The following is a 26,249-nucleotide window of genomic DNA, read 5'->3' on the forward strand; positions in this document are numbered from 1 at the left end:
AAGTCTGCTTAGAACAAAAACTGCCAATACTGGTTAAACTACCTGGTGGTGAGACTTTTAGTCTGTGTGACACCCGGAGGGTGTGAAGGGGAAAAATCACACACCACAGTGTCCCTCACAACCACGCACCCTCATCTGAGCCCAGTCACGGCCGCTTTAGGTTTATTGCACAGCATAGACAAACGGCTTTGATCTCTAATGCGCAGTGCGCTGCATTAATTATGAATCATTCCCCCAGCCAAACTGCGGAGAACACCTTCAAACACTCAGCGAGCGATGCAGTGTTTTCGTAGGCCTCCAGGTTGGCTCCAGGACTGCGTGTATATATACATTTATCTGCATGAACAAAATAAGAGAGCTTTGCAAAAAAATCTTCTGCCGTGCCTCAGAAGTATTCTGCTTCTGGACGGCCGCCAACATTTTTTAGCCCACGGTTACTCATGCTGCTAGGAATTCTCATATACATCACCAAAAGCCTCTTCCATGTGCGCACTATTCGCAACTCAGTGGACAGATCCACGGCAAGCCAAGACAGCTGTGTAATGTAACTATAAAGCTGTGCGACGATATCCAATTGACCGGGTGTAATATTGGATAAATGACCTAGTTCTCTCTGGGCTAATATGGATCCTGTAGTGCCGCATGCTGCTGTAGAAAACTGGCTGCAAGGCCTGTTCCCTAGTGGCAAAGTCGGATTCATCTGCAACAGATACATTGATTCAATTTTTTAGTGGATAGGGATATGAATGACAGGATTTTTAAAAAAAAATTTAATGGTGAGGTTGTATGCATAGTTTACTGTAAACACATGCAAGTAGAGCAGTATTTGTGAAGTATTGTTTTATCACTTCCCTTATCCTCCAGAAAACAAGGGCACCCCAACACAGCCTTAAACAGCATATAATATCCATGACCTCTTTACGTAATCTCGCCAAGCTCTTAATGCATCTCCTAGTGTGGACAACTAGAATAATCATGTAATCCAAGCTAAAGTATAAAGAGGAAAGATTTAAATAACCTATGTTAAATGTAAATAATAATGCAGCTGGAGAATTGTCACTGATAGAAGACATCCAATATGTCACATACATTACATTAATAAATGTGTAATAAAATTACATGAAAGTAAAAAAAGATTGATGCATGACATCCTTTTTTTTTTTGCTCACAAGCCACAGTGGCTAGTGGTTTTCCAAAGTTACTAGCCACTCAGCATTTTCACTGGGTACAATTTTTACATCAATACCATGGGAAAAATGGCTATATAGATATTTTTAATATTAACTCATAATTTGGCAGCAGGTAAATTAGGCTGCTGTCACTTTAACACCTGCCGCACAGATCCATTATACTGTTACACGTGTTTTCTTTCTCAACAGTTGAAAGACATTTTCCTTACACAAACCATGTTCACATTCACCATCTCAGAGTCACACAGCTGCTTTCTAAATATCATCCTTAGAAACGCTTTGAAGAACTCAGAACATCAGTGGTGAAAGGCATAGTTTATCATAACATTGTAATACAATATACATAATTCACCTGCTATATTGCTAAATGTACCCGATTTATCATTTCAACAAAAAAATATACCGGGATAACCAGCTTCGCAGCAGTTAATGATATGCTCACGTTAACGTGATTAGTTACAAGGTAGTTTCTGATGTAAGATACACCAGCGATTTCATTTTTTTTCATTGCAGTTTTAAGGACAAAATACTCCACAACAGTGTGTCGACTTATGCATTTGCATGCACATGGTTTGTCTTAAAGCATGTTAAAAACACCACATTTACATAAAAACAACATTAAAAACTTGATTTTCACCACAGGGGTTCTTAATTGAAATATATATTCAACCAGCCAAAATGGCTAGTAGGAGTGATTGCCTTACACGCCACTGTTAAAATCATCCCACATTTGGTGGGTGTTAATGTCAAGCCCTACATATCCACAAATATATGCCACACATATATATATATATATATATATATATATATATATATATATATATATTTATATATATATATATATATATATATATATATATATATATATATATATACATATATATATATATATATATCGCCATGATTTTAACCCTTCAATACAGCCCGAGTCGATAATGAGCGATCTAACTAGCAATTCAATGTTTCTTTTTTTAAAGCGTTTGTTTTTGCCTCCCTCATGCTAGCACACACACACACACACACACACACACACACACACACACACACACACACACACACACACACACACACACACATTGTATGCACACACACACACACACACACACACACACACACACACACACACACACACATATATATATGTGTGTGTGTGTGTGTGTGTGTGTGTGTTTGTGTGCATACAATGCTTCTTATTCAAGGAAACATTTGTTGTTGTTGTTTTATTACTAGCTGCTTCAAGGCTGTAGGCAGGCAGAGCGGCACAGGAGGGGTTAACGTTCCCCTCATGCGTCGCTGCTAAATGTGCCCGCGTGAACGTCAGTGGGAGTCCCCTTTACTGGGTCCCTTTGCAGTAGTGTGGACTGGAGAGTTATAGACATAGCCGAGCAGAAGCGTGAACAAACAGAAGTAGTGCCATAAAGTGAACATTTGACACTATCGCAAAGCTTTTCACTTTTACCGCGTGGATCCGTCTTATACTGTCATCAGAGAGGGACGCCGACAGCTTACAACGGGCGCGCGTCAGCTGGCATGAGCTAACCGACCAGATATGGAAACCAAACCTTTCTTGTCATTGGGTAAGTTTACCCCAGACTACTGAAAGATATTTATTTTTCCACCAGAGTTTCTTTGGTTTGCAAGAAAAAGTTGGAGAGTACAGTGTTTTACTTTTTAGTCTAGCATGAGGGAGGCAAAAACAAACGCTTTAAAAAAAAAGAAACATTGAATTGCTAGTTAGATCGCTCATTATCGACTCGGGCTGTATTGAAGGGTTACAGTCATGGCGAATGGAAAGCATGTAATCATAATCAATAATGCCCAAGAGTCAAGTGCCTGGTGTGGATCAGGACATTTGTTTTTAAATCAAACTAAAGGTAAACATAAAAGTTGGGCGTGCAAACGAGGTGGCACGCGCTCGGACAGTGACACCTCATTCAGTAACGTTATCGCGCTTACTCCTTAAATGTTTTAACCTTGATATGCGGTATGATTTAACATTGATAGTGTTGTGTTTTTAAGGCTATGTTGCAAGCTTATGCAATCTTATACGTGCGGGTATTGGATTCTCGCGCATAATTTGTATCACTTTCCTGGCTGGAAAACAGAAAAATGCAGACGTGAGAGTGTGTGTAGGATTTTTCGTTCTTACAAATGCAAAGCAACATCGCGCATCAGTCAAAAGAAATGCGGAAAAATATACATTCCATTTAGTTTTAAAGCGTCGGACGTCTGTAAGAACTCATTAAAAAGCAAACAACTTTGCCATGCTACTGAAAGAAAAAAGCTGGTTAGCTTCAGCGAATATTTTTGTTTTTCATCTGTAATTGAATCTTTGCTTGCAGAAAGCACAGATTTGATCAATTCCTTGCACTTTGGTCTCAACTAATGCCGCGAGCTGAGCACCGTTTGTGTATGAGATAGTTTAGTTGATGCGTGATTCGGTTATGAACTTGGACAAACTTTGGCGTTTTCTGTGAAGTGGAGTAGTTTAGGAACGTGACGAATCATTTCAGAGCAAGAGGATTTCATTTGAAATCTATTTATTGTGACTAGATTTAATAACAAAATGACTCTGTGTCCGAGGAACAAACGTTGCGTGTGATTCAAAATGTTCTTTTTTTTAATCGTCGGTTGAGGAGAAATGTAGGTGTGGTTTCCATATGATGCTATTCCATCATATTAAAGGAATAGTTCACAAAAAAAAAATATATATATATGTTTTTACTCATCCTTATGATGTTCCAAACCTTGTATGACTTTCTGTCTGCTCTTTTCAATATATCAAGTGAATAGGATCTGAGACTGTCAAGATTCATAAAAGATACAATAAAGTTATCATAAAAATAGTTTAAATTAATCATGCTGTTTTCGAAGTCCTTTGAACTGAGATGAACAGACAGCAAACAGAAATTTCTACCGAAGTTGTCGTTAACTTAAAATCTTCTTCTCTGTTGAGACCTGATCATCAAATCAGTTAATCTGGTTTTGTGAACTAGAACTGATGATTCATTAAAAGATCAAACTCAAAACAACAATTCATTCACTAATCGGACATTGCTACTCTCACAACTCTCATGAAAAATCAAGAGCTGGTGCAGATGTCCGTAATGTCATAAAATCGGTCTGTATTACAAAATTATTATGGCTTTAGAAGACATGGAGAAGTGTGCAAGTTTGTGTTTTTATGAAAATTTTGTGAGTTGTTTTTTATGAGCTTGACAGCCTTCATTTACTTTTTTTGAAATTGAGTGTTCATATATTCTCAAACATTCATTCTCAAACATTAATATTCATCCATATATTCTCAAACGTTCATTACAATGAAGTAATACGGATTTTAGAATGACATGAGGATGAATAAATGATGATAGATTTTCTTTTGTTCGTAAAACATATTCAAGGCAGGATCTATATGATTTTCATGAAAAAATGGTCTGTCTTTTTCTTTCTTATTGTTTTTGGAAAAGATCTGAGCTTCTTAAATTCCAACGGTCGGTGTGTGATTATGAAATCATTGTGCAATTTGCAGCAGTTGAGATAATGTGATATCAGTGAGTGATACCAAAAATAGACCAATAGGCAGGAGATTTAGATAACGTGATATATAACATCTCAAAATAATTAATAACCTGGACGCAAAGCAGTTTTAAGTCTGAGTGTTTGCCTTACTCATGCATGAATATGTGGTTTGGTAAATGAACATGTTCTTCAATAAATGATGCACATTACTCTCTTATGCATATTAGTTTACTTGCCATGCATGGAGATTAGTTCAACAGTCACACATGATTCAGTTCTCACACAGAGCCCCATACTTTAAGTTAGGTTGAATAACAAGCTTGCTCTACACTTTCACTCGGGAGCTATAGGCAGGACTGTTAAATTGTTTCTGTAGCTCTTTTATGTGGGAGTCGTGTTACACCTTGAATACATCATCACCCCACCGGTTCACTGAGATGAGAGACAGCAGGAATGCCGGGCTTCCCAAAACCCCCGAATGTTCCCAGCACAGTACCAGAAAAACCACAGAGCTAAGCAACATAATAGACTAGTTGTGAAGGTGTGTTTAGGCTTCTCGTGTGTGTTTTTATGTTGGGAAATCTGGATGTAAAAGCTGAAATTAATTTGTGGTTTTATAGTTATATATCTCTGTAGGCATGCGTTTTAATAGTAGCAAACAAAGGTTTGTTAGTAAAACGTTCTTATTGGAGATGTGTGCTTTATGCTTCACATAATCTGCACGGCTAATGCAGTCATTGTCATTAATCCTTGTCTTTTAAAAAGCTTTGGTTAAAATATTTTATTTACAAATTTTATTAACCATAACTGGTTGTTAAACTTTAAACATTTTTTTAGTAAAAACAAAAACAAAGCCTCAATAATAATTAAGATTTTAAATAAACAGAAAATTATATTTTTAAAAATATTTTTTAGTAAAAACAAAACTGAATCTTAATTTAAAAGATTAGAAATAATTACATTTATTTTTAAAAAATAATTCCTTAAACTTTTGATCATTTAAAATAATATTTATGATAATTTTTTATGTTATGATAAATCTTTTATTTAACTTTTGGATGTATCGGATTTCTATATATATATTTATTAATTATTTCTCTTTTAGTAAGGATATGTAGCCAAAGCTTATCATGAAAGCCAAAAAAAAATCCTTACCTCAAGTTTCCAACACAAGACATGTGGCTGCTTGCAAACGGAGTGCCGTTTCCTGATGTCAAGCAGACGCACAGCTCTGACCTGCTAAAATCAGACACATAATCATTTAAACATGAATGATTGCTTGCATTACATTTGTGGAGGTAATTGAGCAGGGTTTCAAATTACAGAGCTAGATATACTCTAGGGCTGTAACGATACACCAAACCCACGATTCGATTCGTATCACGATTTTTGACCCACGATTCGATTCGTATCGCGATTCTATCACGGGGGCGGGGCTTGAGGGGGCGGGGCTTGTGGTGAAAAAAAGAGATTTTGAGAGAAGAAAAAAAGGGGATCCCCCCTTTAGATGATTCTCATGGGGGGGATTTTTTTTGTTTGAGGGGAGAAAGGGGGGGCATTTTTTCCAAACAAAATTATTACATTTATCTTGCCTAAATGTTTGCGCTCATTGCATTTTTACAATGGGGTAATAGCCTATTGTTGTTAAGAATTTACACATCACAAGGAAGCTTGATTTAAATTGTTTAATTAAATTGAAAAAAGTAGCACAAATAAATACAATAGAATAAAGATACAAATAAAGACAATTAAAGAGAAAAGTTTTTGAATAGGTCTAACACTAGTATTTATATACAGATACTGAATAAAGTAATCAAATGGAAAATAACACTGGGTAGTATTTTAGTCCTGAATAAATTAAATACATAGGCTATTAATCCTGATTCCTTTAACTTAAAGCCATCTTTTGTTGTTTTGACAACAAAATTAATGACAGACACATATGGCTGCCGCCACTTTAAGAGCTAGTGCACGGATCCTGTGTTCATTATACTGCCATGCGTTTTATGTTTATTAAAGACAAAACCGACTATAGCCTATTTAGAGTAGCCTACTCACAAAGACCGAAATTGACAATTTTGCGTGTTAAAGCAATATAATCCGCGAAAAATAGTTACTAGCCAGCTGTTTTTGAGGCGGATTTTCTATGAATGTGCGCATAGAAAATAATCTCAGAGAGCGCGCGAGCACTGATTAGTTTAAAATCGCTTGAATGTTTAAACTGGTAAGACTTAAAAAGACTTCAGTCACGATGCACTGCTGGCCCGATTGTGCAAGTGAATATTCCGTCATGTCCCGACCTTACAGTCTATGGTCCCGACTCCAAAACGCGAGTGTGTATTATCGCCGCAGCGCTTGATGCCTGCCTTGCACAAAACATTATGAGAAGAGATAGAAGACGCGCGGCACCGCTGAACACTCACGCTGTTTGTGAAATTGCGTCTGGAAGATAGTTGTTAAAAGAATGATTTTATTTTATTATCTGTGTGGATTACGATTGCGGGAATTTCCCACATTATAAATGGGAGACCTGCGGGAATGATTAGAATTATGCGCAATACCCGCGCCGAAATTCGAGCCCTGGTTCTGGACAGGAAGGATAACTCTGGGAGTTGGAAGGGGTGTGATCGCGATTCTGCCTTCTCACATCGCGATACAGGATCGTGGACCTGAGTATCGCGATTTCGATTTTATATCGCGTATCGTTACAGCCCTAATATACTCGTGATGTTTTTGTGCTTTCTGCAGTGTGCAGAACACAGTTTATTTACTGTTTTCTTTTTTTAGCCCAAGGGCACAGGTGCTGCTAAATACCTTGTATTTGTCTTTTTTTGCCTACAAGGATTTAATGAATCCATTTATGTAAATCACAGAGGAAAGTACAAGGGACTGAAAGATTGTATTGCGTCATAAAAACATAAGTTATGGAAGTATTCTGCTTTGTGAAATCACTCCCTGTTTATCTGTCGATCATTAATTGTGCAGATCCATAGTGTGTAGATGGTTTTGTAGACTTTTTAAGGACCATAAAAGTAAACCACATTTAGTTTAACAAAACCTATTTTTTAGGGGGTCGAGAGGAGGGTGAGGAGCTGTTTTTGAGGGACAGGAGCTGCCTTCCCCCCCATACCAGCCCCCCCATCTGTGAAGTTCATGGTCTTTATGAGAAAGTGACATTCATAGTGGAGGGGGGTGCATTCCTCTGTCAGCCGTAATTCAGGAACAAAGGTGGTGCTGGGAATGGGTAGGGTTTAAAGAGCCTTGATTTGGGGGCTTGGTCGACTGTTTACCTCTTAAACCCATACATACAAGTTAAAAAAAAAAAAATGATGGCAAGGCAGTTTTAGGTTTCTCGCCGGATGCTTTTTGCCGCCTTTTGTGAGGAACCTGCAGCTGTCATTTTTACTAGACAAGTTTTAAAGAGAATATTAATGCCTTAAAGAGCTAGAGCTCCCAGTACATCTTTTGTTGATGTACAACTTCAGTGAGGTTCAAGTGTGGAGATCCACGAATCTAATTTTTATGCTAGAAGGGCACAATTGTCCATGGCTACCCACACTTGAGCTAGACCCCTTGGGTAACGTCAAAGCTTTCTGTCACGATGATCAGTCCAAGGATGAGATTTAATTTAACCACGATACAGCGTTTCACACTCTAAATGGAGCTCTAAAGTGGTTGTTTATGATAGCCATGTGTCAAACTCTTGTTAATAATTTGTGAATTTTTCAGCCCCCGACCGTTGTGAGTGTTTTATCTTTAAGGGGAGCTGTGGACTATGAACCTCAGACGTTGACCTCCGCTCCCCATATGTTTTATCAGCTGAAGGATTTGCTTTGGACTTCTAGAATTGAGTTTTCACAACGTTACGACTGATGATAAACTATAACGGACGTTATACTCTGAACCCTCGCTTATACATTTATCACGGTCTGATAGGGCTGATGTTGTGCTCTTTATGTAAAAAATGTGAGAGAGATAAGCATTTTTTAGTTTTGTTGAATCAACTCGCTCTGGGTAAGTGAAGTTCATTCAGACTTCCCTAAGAAGCATCATTTGACTGATATGATTGAAGCTTTTATATTTTTTTAAGTTATACAAGTGTTGCGTCCATAGAACAATATAGACTGTTTTGTTAATTTTATTTTTAGCTTTCACTACTTATTACTATGGATAATGAGTGAAGGAAATATGATCGAGAAATGTCGCATCCTCCGCATGAGCACCACAGTTAATGTGTCAGAGCATGTGATAACCACAAAGAGCTTTTTTCCCTTTTTTTGTTGTTGCACTACTGTTCAAAAGTTTGGGTTCAGTAAAAAAACAATTAAATAAAGCAGCACAACTGATAGTAATAAGACATGTTTAGGGATAGTTCACCCAAAAATGAAAATTATGCTATCATTTACTTAACCTCAAGTTGTTCCAAACTTGTATGAGTTTCTTTCCTCTGCTGAACACAAAAGAAGATATTTTGAAGAATGTTGGTAACCAGACAGTTGATAGTATCCATTGACTTCTATAGTAGGAAAAAAAATACAATTGAAGTCAATGGTGGCTTACAACTGTTTGATTACGACATTCTTTAAAACTCCAAAAAACTTCCAAAATCGTTTGGAAGCAAAATAAACACTTACCTGTCAAATACCTGGAAATCAGAATGCAAACATGGACTCTTTGCATGGAGTCAAATTAAGGCCACGTCCACACGAAGCCGGTGCGTTCCCTATCCGATTATTTTTTGAGTCGTTTTCAGATTTATCCACTTTGGGACCCGGTTTCAAAAAATAGCGGTTTCACTCTCCCTAAACGCCGGATCCGTGTGGACGAAACGACAATACGATAAAAAATGTATACGTATACAGCGAAACGCGTCTTCGTGTGGACGGGCCCTAAATGCTTCTTGATGTGTGCAGCCTGAATCCTAATCACACAGTGTCGGTTTGTTGGCCAGAGTAGAACTGGCCCCCCGACTGAGCCTGGTTTCTCCCAAGGTTTTTTTCCCCTCCATTCTTTCACCTGATGGAGTTTGCGTTCCTTGCCACTGTCGCCTTTGGCTTGCTTAGTTGGGGACTTTACTGACGATGTAGAATGAGAAATGAACTGAGCTGGACGATAACATCATTTTTTGCAGAACTGCTTTATAGATGAAACGAACTAAATTAATAATTGAGGATCTTTACCACAGAACTGAATTCAGCTGAACAACAGCCGAAATGAATCATTTTCCTGTTATCACTGTAAAGATGCGTTGGTTCGGTCAAAAAGCAGCAGAGTCTATATCAGATAACTGCTTTGGGGTAAATAGAGTGCTGTTTAACACCTCACTAGGTGCTAGCCAGTGACCGCGCCAAATACGTGCTGTGGCTACACAGGAAGTCACTGCAAAGTTGTCTGAGGTTTCAGCCAATGAATCAATATTGCAGCTCCCGCCCCCCGGTTCCCTTCTTCAGTACTTTTAGTTTCTTGCTATTTACCAAATGCTTTTTAATCCAAAACAGGCACAAATTTATAAGTCTTAAGAGACATGTAAATTGCTGGCCAAATGCTTGGCGACGCAACACTATCACACCCAGACAGAACTATATGTTGTTTAGTATGTCGTTATGTGAAATGGGAATTTGGACCAATGATTTCAAGGCTGTTTGGGACTGATCCTGCCCCCTCTGTGTCAGAACCGCAGGCCATTAATCATGAGCAACTCTACAGTGTAGAATTCATATTCCAGCACAGTGACATTAGCCTTTATCACACAGGCGTTAATTAAAATGCACTGACAGAAATGTGAAGTAGTCTTCTATCTATTTCTGAAGGCTATTTCTAATCATTTTAAATCACAGTAGTGACTTTATAGGTTTGCTCGTGTGAACTAAAGTGTCTGTGACTTGTTCTTGGGATGTGGCATGGTGCATTCTGAGCATCGAACACTAGACGATTTTGGCCTTTATTTTGTTTTCATCATAAGGCAGAATAGGGTTGTTAAGTTTACCAATACTACCAGTACCAATTGGTCCTAAAAAAAAAAGTTGATGGTACCAGCATTTCTACAGTACTGGTAATACAGAGTATTGATAGACGCTGCTTTCAAACACTCTTCAAATTCACCCTATCTATTTTCTAAATACATGTTTTTTTTTATCTTATTGTGAACTAGTCATCCATGCATGTGTTTTTTAGGGGTGTAACAACAATATATCGTGTCACAATATATTGCAATACAAAAATGCAACCATATGTACCATGGATAGTTCAGCCTAAATGAAAATTACTGTGCTTGAAAAAAGTCAGTAGTAAATTAAACTACTATATATAAAATGCAGTGGGGGAATATTTGTGGGTACTGATAATGTCTTATGTTACCAGTAAAAGTGGCCTACATTATTTTAAATATATGGGCCATTCTACAGGATTGGTTCAAAGTCAGAGTTTGAAACGTCTTACAAAATGTGTGGAAAAAGACACCTTTTTTCATGTATGCAAATTGTATAATAACCAAGGTACACATTTCTAGTAATTGTGCAGTTAACTATCATATTGTATTTTCAGATAGTTTTGGAATATTTTTCCTCTCCCCAAATTTGTCACTACCGAAACACAATAATACATAATTTAATAAGGAGGCTTATATTGACCTATTAATATTTTAATATTTAATACTACCTAGTAAATATATTTTTTGCTATTTTAAAAAAAAGTTTTCACAGATAAATCAATAACAATTACAGTTCAATATTTCAAGTGTTTATAAGATTTGTTGTATTTTGAACCCAATCTTTCTTTGTAAAAGGCATTAAGTTAATCATACTGTTTTCAAAGTTAAGGATTCATTAGTTCGAATATACATTGAACCAAACACTATAATAACATCTTAGTTGATAATTCAGTATACTTTTAGACAAAACATCAATGTTTCGATCGTGACGGCACATTTTCTGTAGTGACAGCAATATTTTGGTAGCAACCACATCACATTTCATTACAGAATTTTAACTTTCATACTAAAACACTACTAAAACATACTAAGATACTAATGATTTGCATAACTTTACTAAAATTATTTATTTCCCCCAAATAAATGATTATGTGTTCCCTTTTGTCGCTACTAAAACAATGATGACATGTTTCGGTCATGACTGTTTCGGAAGTGACAATTTTAGATATTTTTGAGCCTAACTAAAAGATGCTAATCGGCACATGGTTAACTAGCACAGTTCTGAACAGTTGTACACACACAAAAACTAAATTATATCGAATAACACTCACAAAAACATTGTCACAACCGAAACCTCACCACATGTTTCGGTTGTGACAATTTTAAGATACTTTTGAGCCTAGTTCAAAGATGATAGCCAGCACATGGTTACCTACGACTTTTGAAAACATTTCTCTCAAAATAATGGTACCCATCAACAATGAAAGAGAGGCTTTGAGAGAGAGGGACACAGGAATATTTCCTGATCAAAAATGTAGGGGTGTGGTTAAAGTCAGTCTCAGCCAATGGACTAAAACACACTGTTTTGGTAGTGACATGAAATTGCGGAACACATTTTTACATAAAGTTTCATGATTGAAAAATAAAATGTTTTTTTTAAAGAAATCAAAGATATTTTTAAAAACAACAATGTAAAAAATGTAAAAAAATATTTCAATATCATTTTCATAAGTTGAAATTTAGAGGTTAGGGTTCGGGACAGCCACCTCCAAATTGAAGGTACCCAATAAATGATGATTTTATATATTAAGCTTACTGATATTTTAAATGTTATTGTGGGATTCAATATATAATAGAAGGATATTTGTAAACATCTAAAATTAGAATACTTAAATGCTTTTTAAATTTTTTTTGGTTGTCGGACAGCAGTTTGCACCAATTCTGTAGAATGTCTCATATCTAGTCAGTGATAGTGCAAAAAATTCTGTATTCTCAGCTTCAGAATCATGATTATTTTTTTTCTGGTGTCTCTATTGTCCTATGCTTTGGGTCTCCAGCACCAAGTCCAAGCCTATTAATTTACACCAACAATGTAATACCAAATTTAACCTTTTAATCAACAGTACATATGTCTTGGAGTATTACACTGTAACACGGGCATCTTAAAGGTGCAGTATATCATATTTATAGCTAGTGGATGAAATGGGAACTGCAGTCCAAATTCTAAATATCGGAGAGAGTTGTTTCCCCCGCCCCCCTCCTCCTCGGATTCGATGCCCGCGGGTGTTGCCAGATTGAAGACATGCAACAGAAGCAATCGCAATTGACAATTGAAGGCAAGGAGACTTACACACTGTAAGTTGATGAGTTAATTTTTCAGTGTTTTATAGGGCTGGGTATTGACACAAATTTCATAATTTGATTCGATTTCGATTCACAGGCTTGCAATTCAATTCAATATTGATTATTTTGTGTATCAGGTAGGCTACAATACGTGGCAAATTCTCAAGGAAAACAAATCTCTTAACTAATGCTGTAAACTATGGGAGTCAGTTGTAGTCTACTAGGCTTCATTAGCCTACTATAATATTGAAGGTAAAAATTAACTGATTTGTATACAAACACTTAAATTACACTTTTATTTATAATAATAATGTTATATGAAAAATAAACATTTAAATTGTGGCTGTCATAAAAACATGCCTGATTTATTCAAACATGCATTAAATATTAAAGAACTTTAAAAATTATAATGAATATGTTATAATGAATATGGTGCATATATTTAGCAAAATGCTCCTCTCTAGATTTAATTTTTCTAGCCGACTAACGGTTCATGGTCACTGGATATGTTTTTTCTAACGCATTCTCATCCTTTGGCCTCATATGTGACGCCATATGACAGAACGGCGAAATACTACGCACATGGCACCCTTTATCGTCAATATAACACGCACTGTGATGGGTAGGTTTAGGTGTGGGGTAGGGTCTGCGCCTCATATTCACGCTAAAGGATGCCAGTCAACTTTATGACGCCTTGGGTTCGCGTGTTATATTCACGCTAAAGGGTGCCATGTGCGTAGTATTTCGCCGTTTTGTCATATGGCGTCTCATATGCCGCCAAAGGATGAGAACGGGCTCGTTTTTTCGGAGGTAAATGTGACGTTCCATGACATTGTTTGCAAGTGGTTTCACTGACGTCTTTCCATGGTTGAAACATTGATTGAGTGATTCCATGATAAGGATTTCGATAAGTTGTACTCTATCTTTTAACACACTTTCAGATGCTCATGTTTATTTCGCTGTAACTGTTATTATTAAGGCGGAAGAGGAGATCATGTGCACTCCTTGTGCTGCTTCTCTTGAGCTGAGCTGCGCCAGAGTGATCTCACGCCACAGCGCCAAAAAGGTATTTTTGTTTTTGAATTTCGTAAGAAAATGGACGTAATTTGAAATCTGAGACTTTGTTTCATATCATTAGTAAAAAAACACAAAGTTTATTGCGATTTATTGGATGGGATGCGCGCTACAATGTTCTATTCATTAATCAATCAACTGAAAACAGGATGACTAGCCTAATCGATTCTTGGGATTTAAGAATCGATATCGATTCTTAAAAATGAGAAACGATTAAAATCGAGAAATTGATATTTTTTTACCCAGCCCTAGTGTTTTAATATACTCCAATTCATTGTGTTTTTTTAGAATCTGCGATCTCTGACTCTGTTTGCTTGCTAGCTTCCATGGCTGCAATATACTGTGTTTCTGTCATAGACTGTAAAAAAAGATGGACGAAGCCCCTTCGCTCTCTTCCATTGGCGAGGAGTGAAGCCGCCATTGTCCCGATATGGTGTTGACATCTTGGGACTGGAGTCTGCACAGTTGCGATTTCGGGACCAGACATGCGCAGTAGTGAGCAGGAAGTAAAGCCGCAAAATCAACGTCCCTTCCTCTCTCTCGCTGAATCTCTGCAGAACAACCCATTATGTCGGTGTGAAATAATTAATTATAGAAATGTAGATATTAATTTTAAAGCTCCAATCTCCTCAGTCCTCCAAAGATCACGAAAACAAGTCTGTTGTTGCTTCAGTGACTACTTTGCTCAGAGAACCTGTCAATCACAGCTGTCAATCATGTACGCCACAGCGCCGTTTTTATATCATCAAATAACTAACTAAAAACAAACTTATTTTAAAAACAAACACTTGAAATTACATCAGCGTGATAAAAACTACAGTAAATGACAGAAACTATTTTTGGAAAAAAGATATGTGAAGTGTAATTTAATTGTTTAGTTGGTCTCACATAGGGCTGGACCAGAATATTAGAATATTCGTTCGGTGGCTTGGTATTCGATTTGAAAATTTTACATTCGAATATTCGTTTTTTTGTTGTTGTTTTTTTGCACACCTGGGATCCCACGCGAAACGGTTGTCACTCGCGCTTGAATAAGGCCGGCAACACACTGGCTGCATGGCGTGAGCGTCTCAGCTGCGTGGCATGTACGTTTTTATTTCAGCTCCCATGTTAACAGGTTGGAGATTGCACACTGCCTGTGTGATCGAGACGCTTTGGCTTCACTTTTCAGGGCTTGTGCGTCACGCTTGGTTTCTGCCAACTGGCAACCCGGAGTGTCGAAATACTATTGGGTAAATTGGCAGTGGGCGGGATCTCACAGACCAAAACATAAACAAACATTCCAACATGGAACACAAATTTCAAAGTAAAATAATTGGCTGTAGAAGTGTTTTTCAGAGAAACCAATATGTGAACTTGGCGTGTTTCCTAAATATCTGCTAACATATGATGGTGTTTTTATGCTTTAGTACAGTCAAAAAATTACATGCAGCACCTTTTTAAAATAAAGTGTAACCGTGATGGCTAATAAATTTTGATATGCTTTTCTATATGATATTCAGTATTAAAGATCTTAATTAATTTTTCACATTATTATCGTAAAATGACCTCTTTTTAAAACCTTTTCATACATATCTGACATACTCCTAATGAATTCCTTTTGATTTTTTCATGCAAAACCTTATCGCATTACATTACATGCTCAGAGTTTCCCCTACAATGTATTCAGCAGCAGCAGCGTTCATGGTTGCATAGCAACGACAGATGCCACGGGAGAGCAAGCGATTGTGGAAAGGAGAAAGCGGTACAATCTGCGCTCTCCATGAGGATGGGGAAGTATCACCTACAGTCATGGTCAGAATTAATGGCACCCCTGGTAAATATGTTCAAAACTGGCTGTAAAAAATAAATCTGCATCGTTTATCCTTTTGATCTTTCATTAAAAAAATTGCCAAAAATCGAACCTTTCATTGAAGTAAAAGAATTGAGAATGGAGGGGAAATCACATTATGAAATAAATGTTTTTCTCCAAAACACACTGGCCACAATTATTGGAACCCTTATATTAAATACTTTTTGCAATCTCCTTTTTTTAAGATAACAGCTCTGAGTTTTCTCCTATAATGTCTGATGTGTTTGGAGAACACGTGACAGGAGATCAGAGACCATTCCTCCATACAGAATCTCTCCAGATCCTGTAGATTCCCAGATCCATGTTGGTGCTTCTCCTCTTCAGTTCACTCAACTCATCAGGTCAGGGAACTGGGACGGTCATGGCAGAAGCTTCATTTTGTGCTCTGTAATTTTGATATTTGTTTTGGATCGTTGTCAAGATGGAAGATCCAAACATGGCCCATTATGAGATTTCTAGCAGAAGCCGTCAGGTTCTGATTTTTTATCTGTTGATATTTGATAGAATCCACGATGCCATGTATCTGAAAGAGAAGTCCAGGACCTCCAGCAGAAAAATATGCCCACAAAATTAAAGATCCAACGGTACATTAAATTGTACACATGGGGTACTATTTATCCTTGTGTGCACCAAACCCATCTAGCATGTTTGCTGCCAAAAAGCTATTTTTTTGTTTCATCTGACCACAGAACCCTGTGCTGTTAAAAGTTCCAGTCATTCTGATAACTGAATATGCTGGAGTTTGTTTTTGGATGAGCGAGGAGGATTTTTCTTGAAACCCTCCCATACAACATGCTGTGATGTAGGGGTTGTTTGATTTTTTTTTTTTAAATAGGCTTTCTGACCCCAAGACTCAAGTAATCTCTGCAATTCTCCATCTGTGATCCTTGAAGAGTCTCTGGCCACTCAATCTCTCCTCCTCACCATGCATTAAGGCAATATAGACACACTTCCTGGCAGATTCATAACATCTTTAGTTGATTGTAACTTCTTAGTTATTGCCCTGATGGTCAAAATGGGGATTTTCAATTTTTTTGCTATTTTCTTACCGCCACTTTCTATTTTGTGATGCTCAACAATCTTTGGATGCACACCAGAACTATATTCTTTGGTTTTACTCATTGTGATGGATGAATAAGGGAATTTGGCCTTTGTGTTTCCTCATATTTAAACTCCTGTGAAACAAGAAGTCATAGCTAGACAGTTTCATGTTCCTAGTCACCCTGCTGTGCTAAAAAAAGGTAAATATTAATGTCAATATACTTCAGAGATGTTTTACTCGTAAAAAATTCTAGATGTACCAATAATTGTGGCCACGTGTTTTGACCCCCTTGCGCCCGGCTTGGTAACAACCTCCAGCACGTAACCGCATTTCTAGGGGAAACACTGCATGCTTGCTTCAATTTTACATGTAAATGAGAATGTTAGAACGTAATGGTTTGTCTAGTCAAACTCTGTAAATCGTTTTCAGCGTCAAACGGATTGCTTTAGCTTTTACCCAAGATTCCTGGGCTCATATACTGTAATCTGACAAGTATATCAATTGTAACGGGCAAAAAACATCACTGTGCTTTAGCGTTCTGGACTTCGTGTTAGTGTGTGTATGTGGGGGGTTTTGTCGTTAATGCCGAAGCTTACACTGGAAAGCCTAAATCAGCCCAGCAGATTAAGGACCATGATTGCAATTATGATAATCCATATCTGTTACACCAACCAAAATACGATGACAAAGATAAGATGAAGGGATTTGTATGCAAGTAGATGGCAACTCTGCTGCTGGAGTGTGAACGCTGTCCTTCACATCAGGTTTTTTTTTTTTTGACTGAGCCAGGTGCGCTTTTACCCTCACATGTTTTGCCCAAACAAGGCCTCTTTTTTTTCTTCTTCTTTTTTTTTTTTTTTTAACCGGCGGCCTTGCAAGAGTGATTTACAGTTCGTTCACGTCAACTGCAAACTCTCACTTGCGTTTCAAATGTACTTTGAGACATGTTAGCTATCTCGCTCCGTCTTTGCTATGGCTGAGTACGTCTCCATGAGGTATAAGATGATGGTGGAGGTAGTGTGGGCGCATATCTGTTTACATAAGTCATGGCACATGTCCGAGATTGTGTCTCTTTCAAAGATCTGGCCATTCTGGTGCCTTCTGACCTCGCTGCCTTCCTCTCGCTGGAACGGCAAAAGAGCACACCTCTTATTACCCATTTTCTGCGAGCGCCGCTGCTATTTGTCAAGTGGCTGTTGAGCTGCGCCTCACTCCAGCTGAGAGGCCTTCTAATCGTGGAAGTGTGTATGAGCCAGTTACTTCCTATCACTCAGTGTGTGTGTCAAGTGATTTTAGTTCTCTGGGACAAAACGGCTATACAACTGGCCATTACTTGGTGTGATGTTATTGAACTCTTCTTCAGGATGAAGACTCTTTGATTTTGCCTGAATTTTAATCAGAATCAGAAATATATATTACAGTGTCACAACTGTGAAACCTTATACAAGGTGTTTTGTTTTATTTTTTATAAAAGATAAGTTATTTAGGTGTTTCTTAAGTTTTATTATATATCAAATATTATATTTAGGTACATAATATTATTTTAAAATATATTTTTATAAAAGTTTTTAATATTATCATTATTTTATTAATATAATTATTATTTTTTTATTTATAATGATATATACTATACTATATTATAATATTATATATTCAGATTGCTATTATATTACTTAATATATATTTTCATTATTTTATATAAATAACATAATATAATACTTCAAAATGCTTTAATACATATTACCTTTTATTATATTTATATATTTTCATTTTAAAATATATTATATATGAAGTATAAAGTTAGAATGGATACATTTAGGAGAAGTTGTGAGTGATGTCAATTTTGATAAGGAGAAAATCTAATGAAATGGTACATTTATGGGATCCTCTGTGATTAATATCAGAGTGGAATGGTTGCTATTTTTAAAACTACTGTCATATAGATTTCAAAAGAATCGTCTCAAGAATCAGTGGTGTGTGTGAGCACGTGTGACGTAGGTTCATACTGGATAGGTAGAGTATTTTAGCACTTGCTGCATTGTGGGAGGTAATTGTGGTTTGGCAGTCGTCCCTGAGTAGTTGTTTGCATTGGAATTGCAAGTGCAACTTCCACTCAGCATTTGTTAGGCAGCGGTCTGGGCTGAGAAACGTGTTTACGGTGGAGTTTGAGAATGCCTGTGGCAAAATTTTCTGTGGGGAGTTAGGCAATACAGACAGGAAGACAGTCGAACAGATAGGCAGACGTGCAGGCGCTGGCAGTTTCTTTCACGTCAATTTGTTGCATACCAGAAGGCTTACATTCCAGCGCCTGCAGAAACGGCACCCGGCAAGTTCAAGTGTCACATTTAGGATGGTTTCTTCTGTTTCATACTAGAATAAGTAACATGAGACTGCTTCGCATTATAAAAACCAGATCAGAGCCTAAGCACCGGCTGGAGGGTTAGTTAGTTTACGCAGGTGTGTGTGTGAGACGTTCTGGCACTGTTTGAATACGCCGGCTCATTTCAAAAGCTGCGATTAATGCAGAACAATTAGGCACAGAGCGCTTGTGTTGCAAGGTCAGGGGTCATGGCCAGGTCACAGCCTGTGGGAAGTACGCAGCACTGGCGCACAGGAGTGTGTCGGGGAACTGCACAGTAGGGAACATTGCAAACATCTTGCTGTTAGTTTATCTTTGGGAAAATGGAAAAATTCACCTCTTGAAGCACCTCGAAGCAACACCATTTATTTTCTGGTCCTAGTTTTCTTTTTTTCTCATCTATTATATGTTTAAAGCTTACTGTGAGCTTCTTTGCAATGATAAAAATATAAATATTTGAAAGAGCTGAGGGGGACTAAAAGGTGGCACATCTGGAATGCTTCAGCAAATATATTTTGAAACATCTGGAGGAATCTCATGGAATTTATGGGTCCCTCCTTTGATTTAGCTTTTTTTCCCCCTCCGCTCAGTCTTCGGCATCTTCAAAGTCCCAGGAACGTCTCTGGCACGTAAATGAAGGGGGGTTTGGACTCCTATTACAGTGCGGGTCGAGTCATTCCAGACTTTATTGTGGTCTAAATTGGGCTCTTGTGCCTGGTTTCCCTTTGTGCAGGGGGGCTAATTAAGTGACACTGAGGTGAGAGACGGAGAGTGAGCACCAGTGAAACTCAACCCCCCATAAACCTCCTGTGAGAAGGCTGTCCGTCACAGTATCATCCACAACAACAGCCGCTCAACCTTGTTGAAAAGCGCCCTTTTTTTATGTTTGTTTAATTAATATCATGAAACCGTCTAGGACTTATATCACCCCAAAATTCAAAAGAAAATTTGTTTATGCATAATGAAGTCTGTGTATTCACATGCATGTATTTATTATACTGTGTGTGTGTGTGTATGTATATATAAATATAAATATAAATATATATATATATATATATATATATATATATATATATTTATCCCCCCCCCCCCCTCATTTTAATTACAAAATTATAATCATTGAATTAACATAAAGTAAAGGTAATAAAACAAATTCCACCAAGATTTTTTTTGTGTATCCTATCATTTTTATATATATATATATATATATATATATATATATATATATATATATATATAATATAATATATACACACTGCAAACCTGTATATTAAACTCTTTTTATGTTAGGTACACTTGGACAAGATGGACAATTGGAGAAGTCAGAACAGTCACATGCCTTGATCAAACAGGATCAGGTTATTTTATGTTTAAGATAGATAGATAGATAGATAGATAGATAGATAGATAGATAGATAGATAGATAGATAGATAGATAGATAAATAAATATCAGTTATATTTTAGACAATTTTTTATTACTATCTCACCTAAATGTTTGTTTTTACAATGGGGCAATTTTGTTGTTAAGAATTTATTCATCACATGGATGCTTGATTTCAATCTTTGAATTAAATTGAAAAAAGTAGCACAAATAAATACAATAGAATAAAGATTAAAATATAATAAAAAAAGTTTTTGGGTTGGTCAGAAATACTACAGAAACTGAATAAAGTAATCCAATGTAAAATAACAGTGGATTATATTTTAGTCCTGACTAAGTGAAATACATAGGCTATGAATCCCGATTCCTTACAATTAAAGCTATATTATGTTGTTTTGACAACAAAATTAATGACAGACACATATGGCTGCGTTCACTTTAGGAACTAGTGCACGAATCCATTACGGTTTCATTATACAACTGTCTGTCATACGCATTTTATGCTTATTTAAGACCTAACCGACTGTCTTTACAAGGTTACTCACAAAGACCAGAGTTTTGACATAATTTTGTGTGTTTTTGACCGTTAAAGCAATATAATCCGTGAAAAAGAACTTTTGTTACTGGCGAGCTGTTTGTGAGGCGGATTTAGGCTTTAATGTATGTGCACGCAGTGAAAATTATATCTGAGAGCGCGCGAGCACTGGATAGTTTAAAATCGCTTGAATGTTTAAACTGGTAAAACTTAAAAAGACGTGAAAATGATAAACGATGCAATGCTGGCCTGATTGTGCAAGTGAATATTCCGTCATGTCCCGACTCCTAAACGTGAGTGTTTATCTACGCCTGCAGCGCTTGACGCTTGCCTTGTGCAGAGAGAGAAGACGCAGCACTGCTGAACACACATGCTGTTTGTGAAATTGCGTTATTGTCAAATAAAAAACAAAACTGCGTCTTTCTGTCTTTCTCGACTGTTTACATTCACTTAAGACATCACCTACTATGTTTGCTAGGATACTGGCCAAGATGGGCATGTTGACAATTTTTGTGTAAATTTGTCCGTTCAAGCACAAGACTTGAAAGAGAACTCAATATTTGCACGCTGTCTGATTGCGGCTACGGATGAGTGAACACAAATCTTCTCGCAGCGTGCGCACAAGTTCTCTTTTGCATCTTCTTGTACTTGAATGTTTAAGGCAGGGCTTAAATAAGTTCACTTTAAACACAGATAGCAATGTGTGCTGTTCAGATCTCACCTGCGCTCGCAAGTTATCAACACCCGGGTGATTACGGCGGTAATGAATGATCATATTAGAGTGTACGGCACTGAATAAAGTTTAGGGGAAGCCAGAATGTGTATCCATGGACAGAAACATACATTAGCAATGTAACTGTCTGGTTATTTTACGCGTTATTTTCATTGCATTTTAAGATGCAAATGCGTCGTCAGATTTAAGATGAACCCCAATGCAAGTCCTTGCCGAACCGTGGATGGAGAGCTGTAGGTTTTTTTTTGTGTTTTGTTTTTTTTAAACTGAGAACCATTACATCCATAGTTTGTAGTTTCACAAGAGCCCTTGTATTTGTAGCATGAGAAATCATAGCTAAAAAAACAGAGCGTTATCATGAAGTAGTCTACTGCACACTGGATTCGAATACGAGCACTGTAACTCAGTGTGTTGAGCACATGCACTAACCACAAGACCATGGTTCTGGGAAAAACACTGTTTCTTCACTATATATATCAATTTTGTCACAATATATATAAAATTATTTTTAAACTTCTTGGAACAATGACAGTCTGAGCTACTCGTACATGAGCTACTTGCGACATGACATATTCTGTCTCAGAGAACCATGTGGCATTGCATTTTAGCTCCACAATAAGCAGAGTTTCTTTTGAAAGCTGAATGTAAACCTGGGTATAAATCAATCCCGAACATAAATCTAAGCCTTAATTGTCAGCTTTTTATGTTGAAAGCAGCTTTGATGCGTGATGGTAACCTTGCCTGAGCTGAACCTCTCTTGGGTCATGGAATTAAAATTCTGTTTTAAAAGACTTCAGTGGATTGAGTGTGTGTTCAGATCCACACGAGGCAGCGGGTTTCACTTTAGTATTGACATCTCGTTAGAGACTCCCATCCCAGACTGACATACGTCAGATTATTTCATCTTTCTAGACATAGAACAACAGCGCATGTTATTATAGTAGCTTGTACAGCACATGACTTTGAAGATTTTTTTAAGAAAGATTTTTATGAATTGCCATTTTAAATGGGTGAAACAAGGAATATCACAGTCAGATAGTCGTTACTATTATACAGCATAAACCATTGTAATATAGGCTCCTTTTTAGGTTGTTCTGCTTCTTAAACAGCTTCTTTACACATAAATAAACAAACTTGAATTAGGCTATTAACTTGAGGTAAATTAATTTATAATGTAAGAAATAAGAGACTGCTGAGGCAAGCAAGCTAATGTATGAAGCAAATCAGTCGCAAGGGACAATTAATAATACGTTTTTTTGGTCCCTAAATTCTGAATGCCACATCAAGTATTCTAGAGAAAAAAAGTTTATTTAAATTATTATGCTTTTGTGATGCTGTTATGATTATTAGTTTTGCCCGATTGATAAGGTCTGCAGCCAAAATATGTATCTTTTCAATTTCTGTGCTGATGTTAGGCTGATTTGCAAATGTTTTCTTAATAAATTTCTCAATATTATTAATTATTACAATTAACAATATTTAGAAAAATCAAAGTCTTTTGTCACAATATTCTTGAATTAACAGTCTTGAAAAACTCTATATTTGAGGAAGCCTTATTTGATTTCTACCTGCAAAAGTAATGTAAATTAACTATATATATATATATATATATATATAGTTCTAGCTAAAATATTTTCTGAAATATTTAATCAGGAAGAAATAATATTTTTAAAAAATATCTTGTCCTTATTTTTTACCCAGAAAATCCTAAATAACTGGAAAAGTCATGGGGCCTAGACAGAAGGGGCCTTCGAGTCAGAAAAGTTGAAAACCAGTGTTTACTGAAGGTTCTGCAGGTCTTGTCATGACTACTGTTGCATGTACAGGACTCTAAAGTGATATATTTTCCTTTACCTTTCCGACTCAGGACTGTCATACCTCATTAGGTGGGAATTTTTCCTCTGCTATTCCGATTTCTTGCTCTTCCACTCTCTCCAGTGCCTGCTTATGACGGATGTCTAAAGAAGTGTGTTTTTATTTCTAAAAGCCCATTTCAATTTTAGCGCTCTCTGTCTGTCTCTCACTCCATCTCTTCTCAGAGAGATAGAAAAAATGCAGCCAGTTGGTTAATCGTGTCCCCCTCTGTCTGCGCGCAGAGCTATTTTCTCTGTTGCTGTGCAGATGGCCTAGATCTTTCTGCCTGACTGCATTGGGAACAGCAGGGAGAGGCTGATACACATCATCATTGAGTGTGCGTGTATATGTGTGAGTGTGTTGCTTCTCTACATTATTTAATTCGCAATCCTCGCCGCACACACCCCATCACGTCCTCCAACGCAGCACAAATCAGGATTTTTCTATCAGCATTCCTAGAACATGGCGGGCATGGCGTGTATCTACAGTCGCTGCCCTGAACTGAACCATACACCACCAAAGTGGTTTTGAGCCATGTGGGTTGTTCTCAAACTGTGTTTTATACATTATCAATGGATCAAGAAGAGAAGTGGCCGAATGGATGTGTTGTATTCACATACATGTGCTAGTAGGTTTTTCACTCAAACCAATGGCTGTAACTACATTTATTCAGAATTTAGGACACCGTTTTGTCCCTAAACCTAAATGACATCCTGTCACTGTTGTTTAGTATCTGATATTGAGGTCTCTTGTTTTTGTGTTTTTAATGCTATTTTTATTTATTTATTTGGGCTCTCTATTCTTGCCTGAATGCTGACTGAGCTTTTCCAATCTCTCAAAAAACACCAAGGCATCAGGGAATTTTAATGTTTTAGAGCTGGTCACTGTTATAAAATGAAAAGATGACTTTTGATTGTCAGTAAACATTGCATTTAAGTTCATTGACTTGAGGTTTCTGAAAAGATCAAGACTGTAATTTCTGACTGTAGGCGGAGTTTCAAAGTACTAAACAATCTTATGATTGGATGAATTGGCAATGTGTGTTTGATTGGCAGTCTCACACATTTTTTTTCTGCTTGTTGTCAGCTTAGAGCCATGACATTTGCGTCTCGTAAGATGTCACCCCGTATTAACTATGCTTCCCTAGATGCAGATACAGCTTTTATTCCCCTATTTTGTTATACCTTGTCTCGATTTATGCTTAAAACAAGAACATGAGCATGTATTTTACATAGTAAAAGATCAGCTTAGGTCACCCATTCTATTTTGTAAAAAAAAAAATATTTTATGGATTTAGCCATTTTTATTGTAGGTTTTTATTGTTTTAAAACTCCTTGTGGGTCTTGGCTAGTGGCGGACGCATAAAGTGGATGATGGATAGGCCTCTAAAAGTGTGCGAAATAATTCCCATCATCCTATGTTTTTCAACTGACTTAAATTTTTAAGAAAAAAAAATTTTTGGACCGGTCCCTGTTCGGCACTATAAACACTCATGACTTAAAGGTGAAGTATGTAAGATAAAGATGTAATGGATCATGAACACATCAAATCTAATAAAGCAGGGGTCGGCAACCTAAGGCACGTGTGCCAACACTGGCACGCGGAGGGTTAATCGCTGGCACGCAAGCAAGCGCGAGAGGGGTGTATGTATTTCATTCAGATAAAGTAGCCTACCTCCCACCTATATACAGATCTACATATTGATGTAATAATTCCTTGTAGTAACAGCTTGTTTTATTAAGTTAGGAATTATTAATATTATTAAAGTGTGAGTATTAAACTTTACAAGTCAATGAAAGCGTCCAGCTCTAACAAACCATTGGTCAGAGTGGTCGCGCTGACCACTGCGCATCAGCGCAAACAAGTTATCCAACTGACACCTTAAAGCTCGTTCCGCTGTAAATAGTTAATGCTATAAATTTCAACCAAGTGTATAGAGCACAGTGATGAACTCGGAAACTTAAAAATGGCACTTTATGACAAATAGGTTGCCGACCCCTGAATAAAGCATTGCGATGCAACACGCTACAATGAACGTTTCAATACAACATAAGACAAATGTTCCAATTTTTAATGTTTACTTTGTGTCCAGTGTGTCTCAAATAGTTGTGGCACATCATGTCAAAAAATGTGCTCGGTGCTGACCCGTTGGATGGGTTTATTATAAGAGAGACTCTCGCGTTCGCTTTAGACAGCGTTTACCCTACTCAATTATTTAGACATGACACATAGCAGCACAGCTAAAAGTAATCCTCGTATCAATGAACCTTTATTGAATGTAGTCTACTTTCACCTTTTGTGACATGCCTTAACAAGCACGATAGCACCCGTAAGAGATGTTTGAGTTGGTGGAGGTGCGACATGAGTTTGCCAGGTTGATTTATTTTTGTAATTCCGCTAGGTGCCACTAGTTTAGCAGAAACCATACTTCACCTTA

The 26,249-nt window shown here is 37.1% G+C and overlaps 1 protein-coding gene across 2 annotated transcripts in view; it reads left to right on the top strand.

The window, feature by feature from the left end:
• Window positions 1-2,474: 2,474 nt before the first annotated feature.
• Window positions 2,475-26,249, top strand: part of rxraa (retinoid X receptor, alpha a) — a 122,254-nt gene continuing 98,479 nt past the window's right edge. Inside the window, exon 1 of one of the 2 annotated variants that reach the window (XM_077232918.1) lies at window positions 2,475-2,767. In XM_077232918.1, the coding sequence (XP_077089033.1) occupies window positions 2,740-2,767 (28 nt within the window). In that variant the 5' untranslated portion in view covers window positions 2,475-2,739. The remainder of the gene's footprint in view (window positions 2,768-26,249) is intronic. The other variant, XM_077232919.1, reaches the window with a different exon arrangement.

The sequence above is a fragment of the Siphateles boraxobius genome, unplaced genomic scaffold (genome assembly GCF_051911475.1).
Source record: "Siphateles boraxobius isolate OS27281-9 unplaced genomic scaffold, OSU_SipBor_1 18, whole genome shotgun sequence".
Taxonomy (NCBI): Eukaryota; Metazoa; Chordata; class Actinopteri; order Cypriniformes; family Leuciscidae; genus Siphateles; species Siphateles boraxobius.